Source organism: Myzus persicae, unplaced genomic scaffold, assembly GCF_001856785.1.
Source record: "Myzus persicae strain clone G006 unplaced genomic scaffold, MPER_G0061.0, whole genome shotgun sequence".
Classification (NCBI taxonomy): domain Eukaryota; kingdom Metazoa; phylum Arthropoda; class Insecta; order Hemiptera; family Aphididae; genus Myzus; species Myzus persicae.
In genome coordinates, this window is record NW_019103889.1 from 494,791 (window position 1) to 503,902 (window position 9,112).

A 9,112-nucleotide genomic window follows, 5' to 3' on the forward strand; every position below is an offset into this window, starting at 1 on the left:
CACTAGAAATTGAAATAAATATTAAAATAATATTATTAGTGCGAATAGTTTCCATACGAGTTGTATTAAAATCGTTCCAAAAAAATGATAAGAACAATGGTTGTCACATTTAAAAACCATATTATTTTAAGCTGAGATCTGTTGCATTTTGTATCTATGATTGACATAATTTATATATAACTCTCGAAAACAGAACGTTCAGAGTCAGAATCAACACCAGACTATCAACTCACCACGAAGTTCAAGCTGGCGTTCCGTAAGGCAGCGACATCGCCCCATTTTCTACATTTTTTACACTGCTGATATCCCAGTTAGTCAGTTCACTCTCATTGGAACTTACGCCGATGACACAGCCATACTTGCCTCAAGTGTTGACCCTATCTTTGCCAGCCATCAAATCCAAACCCACCTAAACATCCTTATGCCTTGGTTCAACAATTGGCCGTGAATTGGGGAATTAAAATCAATGAAATCAAGTCATCGCATATAACCTTTTCCTTAAGACCACATGACTGTCCGCCGATCATCATGAATAATTCCACTATTCCTCATTGCACGAGTGTCAAATATCTCGGTCTCACGTTTGAAAGAAAACTCACTTGGGGTCCTCATCTCAAGGACAAACGAAAACAATTAAATAGTAGACTTCACCTACTTAGACCTTTACTAAGATCTAACACCAACATTCAAAACAAAATCCTTATATACAAATGCCTCCTCCGACCCTTATGGACCTACGGCATCGTACTATGGGGCCCAAACAAAAAATCAAATGCAAACACGATCCAAACATTCCAATCAATTTGTCTACGTATCATTGCCAAAGCTCCATGGTACGTAACGAACAAATTACTCCATGATGACCTCCAAATCAAAACCGTCCACGACACAGCCACCAATTTCTATAAAAGATTTCATGGGAGACTCCTCACGAACCACAACCACCTCATCTCTTAACTGGCCTCAAAAACTCTCCCAGACAACCCCACAAGACGTCTCAAACGCAACTGGTGCAGAGATCTGCTTAACCATTAAAATACATTTATATAAGTCATAATAATTTTTTTTTAAATTCTTTGTAAAAGGTGACTCGACTGCGACTCTTCCTTCATGTTACTCAAAGTCATTTTATATAATTCTTATATCACATTTACTTATTGTATATAATGTACAGATTGTAAATTTTCAATAAACGCCATAATTTATAAAAAACAAATTTATATCGAAAAATATGATTGTACAAGATCTGCTTGACTGCATCTAGTGCATTTTTTATCTTTACCATGAAATTGGCACAACTAATTATAAATATGCAACCTAGATGTTGGTATATAAAAACTATCGAAAAAGTTAATTTATTTTCTATCAAGGAGCTGAAGAGACCTGTTGCTTGCCATTTGGATATGTAATTTACGCGTTTTTGATTTTTAAGGCGGAATGATTGTCTAACCAACTTCATAGGCTAGTAAGCTTACTGGGACGGTAAGTGGAATTTTCAAAATGTCAACATTTACTAGGAAAAGGAATAATTTGAGAACACTATAATATCGTGATTTAAATCCTTAAGTACAAATTTCAGCTTTGATATTGTGTATGCATTATTATTGCTTCGGACGATAACGACAGCGCTATCTATCGGCGTTATTCTGGGCTTCAAATTTTGCACCTGACAAACCGCCAACTTTACTTATTTTCGACGCTAGATTAAACTGTATACCTTTTTTTGTTTTGTATTTATTTTTTTTATATGCTAATTGATGAGGTTTTTGATTTGTGACAGGGTGGTAAGGTAACCTAACGATTTTGATTCATGTTATTAATTGACCAAATTTATTTTTATAGGTATCCTAAAAACTGATAATGTGATAATAATTCCTAACAATAAAATAATAATAATAATAATAACAATTTAAGTTCATTGAATAAATATTGAAATAGCAAAATCCGTAGGTATCCCAAATTAGAGTCAAAGTGGTCAAGTACCACAGTTTTGTCAGGCAACATAAATGATAAAATGTGGTTCTTTTATATCGTTTTGACTGTTTTGAGTAGATTTGAAATGACGTGACTTACGCGCACGGATTCGTATATTTTGTATTGTCATGTGCTAAGTGCAACGAAGAAAATAAAAAATAAATTATTCATCTGATTGGAGGGTAATAACTAATAAGATTTCCATACTAAACTCACTCGTATATTATTTTAATCGTTGACCCTTGAAAGTAAGTACCTAGGTTGGTACTTTAAATTTTCGAGTAGTGCGGGGCGGGTGGCTGGAGTGCAATGCTAAACCTGGACATTTATTACAATAATTACATACTTGTAATAGCATTCGACTCGTTCATCGACCAAAAAATAATAATAATATAATATCATTACTCTGATCATTAAAAGAAGCGATCGCAAATCAATTATTGTACACTCTTATGTTTTGTCTAAAATGTTTATTAATTTCAATGTCACTGTACAATAACTCTGATTGACACTCGTCATGGTTTTCAGGATAGTTAACTTTACCGTGGTGACAGCACGTGTACGCTGATCCCCCTTTTTCATTTTTAATAGACGAAGCATAATATTGACATATTAAATTGATATTTTTCTGTCATACCACTGTTATTGAAGTGTTCAGGCTCATCTGTTTATATTACCTCCTTGATTTCTTTTCGTGATACTCTTCGTTTATTTGTTAGATTTTGTTCTTTTATAAAATCGCACAAGCACGGTGTATATCATACATCTTCAGTACGGCTGTTCATAACTGCGTAAACAATTCATAACAATTTGCAAATAATATTAGTCTCCTGTAGGCAGGTGCCTATATACGTTTGTTGATTTCCAGCTGCCCTGTCTGCGAATCGTAAAAATAGTGTTGTTTTTTGGACGCAATAGACAACGTCAAAAGTCCTTGAAAATGTCACTGAACATGTCCTTGCTGGCATCGTAGAACAGCTTGCCATGTTGAGCGTCGAAGTTTCTGGTGTCGACGGTGTCGCTGATTACCGGCACGTACGGTGGCATCAAGCGCCTGTCGAACGCCGCACACCAGTCCATGTCACCGAACCACCTGTGCTTCTTGATGTCTCGGATACCGTTCGCCAGGTTCCCGTACCGCCTGGTCACGTCCACATTGAGGATGTTCCGCAACAGGTTGATCACATCGCCCGAGAAGCCCAACGGACAGCTGTACACCCCGGTCACGATGTTACTGAACAGCTTCCCAGTGTCACGATCTATGAACGGCGAACGGTTAGCCAACATCTCGTACAGGAGAACCCCGAGCGACCAATAGTCCACCGCTTTTCCGTATCCTGCAAAACGGAGACGACCACCACAAAATAATACGTTACTGCGCATAAGGTCAATAACTTATATTAGAACATCATATATAGTAAGTAGGAATATGAATCCAAAATCAAAATTATGCATAGTGTGCAGGATTCGAGGAACTGATTATCGATCACGTCGGTATAATATATTATACATTTTACCACGATAGTGGTTTTGCGAACAGTCTTAAAATTAAATTGTTCACTTTTGATTTTCAGAACGGTTTTTAAATTGTTCGTTATCTGGTAAGGTGCAGTAATGTAAATTGTTATGGTAATTTTTTATTCGGCAAAAATATTATTATGATTTTACAGTTTTATTAAAGGCTATAGTTTTAAATGGTATACCAAAACTGTCTTTAATATTAGCTACTATATTTTTAACATTTGTAATTTATAAAACAAATCAAAAACTTTGTAGACGTAGGTATTTATTCATTTGTATAATACAATTGTATTATTAATTGCTTTTTAAATTACTTACTAGAAGAGATTTAATGAATTTTATAACGTTCAGAATATTATAACAGAAAAAATGTAATAACTGCTTATGTAGATATAGGTAGAGAGGTTAGGTTAGGATACCTACTTATAGGTCGTAGTTAACTGCATTAACAAAGTAGTACTAAATTAATTAGCATAATTGCCGGTGATTAAATATCTGCTCGCCGTTAATTTTAGTAAATTAATACATAGTTCTTGTAATTAAAACAAAAAATAACTCGTAATATAAAGCTGCAGAATAAATTATATTATTTTTATATTTAATAGGTATATTCTTAGGTATACTCACTGAATTTGTAATATATACCCACCACAGTTAAGTTGTTACTTATCACAAAACTGTAAGTCCATACCTACTATAGTATTTTTTTTTTTTTTTTAGGGAACCTCATCGGCAACATAGACCATTGGGTGTGGGTGGTAGTCTGGTGTGGTAGGGTTTTTTTTGTATATTTTTTGTAATTTTTTGTAGGTTTTTTTGTGTTGGTCGGGTTGTAACGCTTGTCTGTGTATGTGTGGGCGTGTGGCAAGGATATGTTGCTAAAATTCCCGGGTGGTCATCCATACGGGAGCTAGCAACACCGGCCGGTAATTACGTTTCTGCAGATTGAGTACGACCTCGGCACCTCGCCACACCGAGTCACTACTATCAATTATCATGGTACTATATTAAAGTGTAGGGTGTAGCGTACTTGGCTTGAAAGAATAAATAAGAAGTTAGATAGGTAATTAATTGGCAAAATCAATCTGAAATCTAAAATCTAAATAATACCTTCTTTTCCACGATGTTTTTACTGTTCTACATTACAATAACAGATAGGTTAATATTTAGCATTATATTATATTCAGTACCAGTATAACAATAACCTAACCTGTGAGGAAAAATAGGTGTTTCAAATATTGTTTAGGAAAATTTGAACTTCAAATGCTTAGAAAAAAAATCTTGAGTATGTATTTTTAATATTTTTCAACTGCTTTTGTAACAATATATCAAGAATCTTGCATTAAATTGTCATGCTTTTTGACACAACCAATAAAAGATAATTGATATAATAATTAACTATAAAAATAATTAATTAATAAAATATCCTATACTGACATATCGTCTCGGCTCAGAATCGTTTTCGTATACATTGACAACATATAATTGAATTAAAATTTAATATCATCCATTACAGTGTCCTTCTATATAGGCACCTAATGTACAGCAGAGCCACATCCACTTACCTGCTTTTTAAATCTTAGATGTAAAAAGAAAATTTTTTATGAATTCCTAATTCAAAGTAATTTGATGATTTTTGTGCTTTTTACGAATTTTGTCATAATTCTAAATTCAAACGTGCATAAAAATTAATTGTGGATTTAAGCTCAATTTGTTTTTTAAATTTCACTAACAAAAACTTACGAGGAACCTTTTATTACATTTTCAAGTTTTTTGATAGAGCGAAAATTTTTTTATCGACATTAGTTTAAAAAAAACAAATAATAATTGAAAATTTCATAAGCCTTTAAATAGTTCAATACTAGTCAAAATATTTTGAAAATTGTATGGTGTATACAGAAAATGCTAACACAAATATTCAGTGAAAATTTCATGTATCTATGATCATTTTTGTTAGTCAAACTGGTTTTACGTAAAATATCCCGTTTTCCTTAATTTTTTGTTTGTTTTTTCTTTCGCTTTTTAAAACTATTGGGAATTTTAAATTTTGACCTCCCAAATGCACAAAATAGATTCACTTTCCTACCAGAAAACTTGCTGTTGACGGAAATCGAAGCACTCGAACTGCTCCAAACCGTGATGTCAGACTCCAAAATAAATAAAAAATAAAAAAACACGCATCATTGTAAAATCAATACATTCATTGCTCCGCTCAGAATCTAAAATAGTGTGCTGTGTTTTGTTGTATATATCTCTGGTCTATACCAAGGTTTTGATATTTAGGTACTAATAACAATGATAACCGTCTTGTACATTATCATATATACGATATAACACTTGTAGATCAAACTATTGTTTACCTGCAGTATACCTATTTTAATAGTTTAATCAATTAATGGGTCATTACTCCTCACCTCGTCTGAGTATAATTTCCGGAGCCAAATATTCAGCAGTACCACAAAACGTGAACGTACGACCCTTAATGTGTTTACAAAACCCAAAGTCTGCCAGTTGAGCATGCCCGTTGACGTCGATTAGTATATTTTCGGGCTTGATATCCCGATGCACCAAGTTTAACTTGTGCAGGTATTCAACGGCCAGAAGAACTTCTGAAAAATAAAACCGGGCCTTGCCTTCGTCCATCGACCCGTGGCGTTTCATGTGCGTGTGAATGTTACCGCCGCACACGAACGGCATGACAAAGTAAATGAAACTGTGGTCTTGGTAGAAATACTCAAGGCGAATGACAAACGGAAAATTGATAGACTCCAAAATTCGTTTTTCATTAAGCATTCGCTGCACCTATAATATACGCATATATTCAGTGCTTGAATTGGAGGGTGACACGGGTGACGGAGTACCCCTTATTTTAAACAAAAAAATATTTTAACGTACCCTTTATTCTATAATTATATCCTGATCAACAAGAATTAGGTTAGGTTGATTAGGCTGCATTTTTTAAAATATTTTTTCACCCCCTTCTATTTTTTTTCCAATTTAGCCACTGCATATATCATGATATTTAACGGTATATATCTAATACGATCTTAAACCACAATTAACTTATTGTTATTGTAACATACTAACATATCAGATGCTATATTTATTATAAATATTATTACCATATACAGGTAGGTGTAAGCTATGTATGGGAACATTCCAAACATATAGCCCTCATAATATAGCTCGATATCCTCTTTTAAATATCTGTTGTGTGCAACGATTTCCCATTTACCTATTTAAAAATAGGGCTATAATGCGTATATCAATATGGATTATCGCAGATGACGGGAGAGACGAAAATATGTTGATTTTCCAAAAAAGAAAAGAATATACATGCATGCATGATACAATCATGGGTGTGTCTATAGACGATATAATATAATTAAAAATGTGACTTTAAAATTATGCAGTTATATTGAAAATATTATCCTCTTCAGATTTTGAGCTGTATAGTTGAAAATAATAGTTCTCAACTGGTGGTCCGCGTGGACTCGTCTAAGTGGTCAGAGATATTTTTTCTAGTGTTTATAAGTCACATGAATTAAGTAGGTACCTATTGATAACCTTAACTTGTATTTTTTTTTTAAACAAGTACAATTTTCCAGAGCATTAACTGTATCACTAATTTTATTGTGTACACGCATAACTCGTAAATTATTATGAAATTAGTGGTAGGGGTGTTTGAAGAGTGGAATTAAGTAGTGATCCGTGGTAGTGGAAAATGTACAATAGTGGTCTATGCCTAATGTTGAGTTGGAAACTACTGGTCTCTAGAGACAATACAAAATATTCTATAAATATATCGTATTCGTTTATAGTTGGGTTGGATGGTGTTACAGTTTAGAGTAAAATCTGTTGTAATATAATTTGGATAGTTGGTGGACTGTTGCAATTTTTAAATCTTTGTGTAGGGTTTAATTTGTTACGTACCAGGAAGCCGAGGCTTTCAGCCGAATAATGATGGACTGGGAGGTTTGAATGGTGTGGACTTGGGAAGGTTTGGCACATCCCCGATTCCCCGATTTGCATACAGGCATACAGCACTCCCAAATGGATCTGAGTAGAGACTTGTATAGTATGGATTTTGTGTGAATTGATAGTTAAGATTTGAAAATTGGTCTAAGCAGATGGGAGCAGATGTTAAGGGTTTTACTTTTGGACTTAAAATGTGGGCCTCAGGTTAGTATTTTATGAAATTCCTAAATATTTTATCTGAGCCGTTGTAAGAATCTCGACTCCTTGAAGTTGAAGTGAGGGAAGATTATTTTTCTGAAGTGTAAATGGCATATAGAAGGATTTAATATGAAGTTTGAATAGGTAATATTGTTAGTTGTTAGGTATATATATATATATTGTAAATGTGTAATATGGTAAATATGATATTGTATACGTAGGAGTGTATGGAGTAGGTAGCTATGGATATTTCTTTGTATATACAGAGGGTTTTATTACTAATTAACCTTACAAAAGCGGAAAATAGTTAAATCCAGTATCGACAATTGCAGTGTTGAAAAATACTTACATTGCGACCTTTAACGATTTTCTTTTTGGCAATTACTTTTGTCGCATAAACAGTACCAGTTGTATTGTGTATTGTCAATGCAACAGATCCGAAAGATCCTTCATCTAATATGGTTGTAACACGAAAGTCCGACGCTTCAGCTGGTGGAAAATTACTGTTTTTAAAGTAAATGTCATTAAAATCTTGTCTTTTTTGGTTCCAGAATTCGGTAAGGCCACATGACGATGTTTTACCGATCGACAAATCATTCCTGCTTTTTTTTTGTCTAAATGATACATTGCCCATAGCTTTTTTGAGAAAATAAAAATTGATTGTGTAGAATAAAATACAAAGGTAAGTAGGTTGTAGGAATAGGTAAATAATAATTTTGTATTAAATACAAAATAAATAGTTGTTTGACTTAATTGTTACTAAGTAATTTAAGTTTTTACTGTACAATAAACATGATGTGTTGAGTATATTATTATATGAATAGTAAATAATTACATGTGAATGGATTATTAATCATTTGATAACAAATTCAGAACTGAAATTCTGTCTCTCAGCGACACGTTCCTCTTCCGTGGTCCCATTCCAACTCGTTGCTCGAAAACTTGACCAGCTATCTTCGTTTGTCTTTTTCATGCGGTTAAACCTGACTCAACATCGGGCCAGTTCACCACCGTTGCCGACCCGTGACTGTGCTCGTGATTTGTAGATCGCACGTGACTAACGCTGTTAATCTTTTCTTACACCGTGCGAGTGTAGTGCACACGGCCATGGGCGTCCCCAGACATTTTTTTAGGGGGGGGGGGGCAAAATTAATTTAAAAAATAAATGAAAATTTTTTTATACATTTTATTTATAGTAAATTATTATATTTCGTCATTATTAAAATTATGAATTAAAACATTACAATTAGGTAGGTATTATTATAACAATTAAAACATAAAAAATATTATTATACATCATTCTTTTTCATTAAAAAACGTACAGTTACGATTTAACAAATCGATAAAATCAATATCTTGGCAGTCCTTATTTTGCCAAAAACTGTACCAACTTTCCACTTCAGCTTGGAGATTATCAATTTTATAGAAATCAGCAATTTTT

At 33.5% G+C, this 9,112-nt stretch overlaps 1 protein-coding gene across 1 annotated transcript; it reads right to left on the reverse strand.

Moving 5' to 3' along the window:
• Positions 1-2,512: 2,512 nt before the first annotated feature.
• Positions 2,513-8,305, reverse strand: LOC111035961 (cAMP-dependent protein kinase catalytic subunit beta-like). The gene is made up of 3 exons (XM_022317805.1): positions 8,021-8,305; positions 5,910-6,297; positions 2,513-3,311 (listed from the first exon to the last, which is right to left on the reverse strand). Exons 1-3 carry the CDS (start codon positions 8,303-8,305, stop codon positions 2,899-2,901), a joined length of 1,086 nt encoding a protein of 361 aa, XP_022173497.1. The 3' UTR covers positions 2,513-2,898.
• Positions 8,306-9,112: the final 807 nt, after the last annotated feature.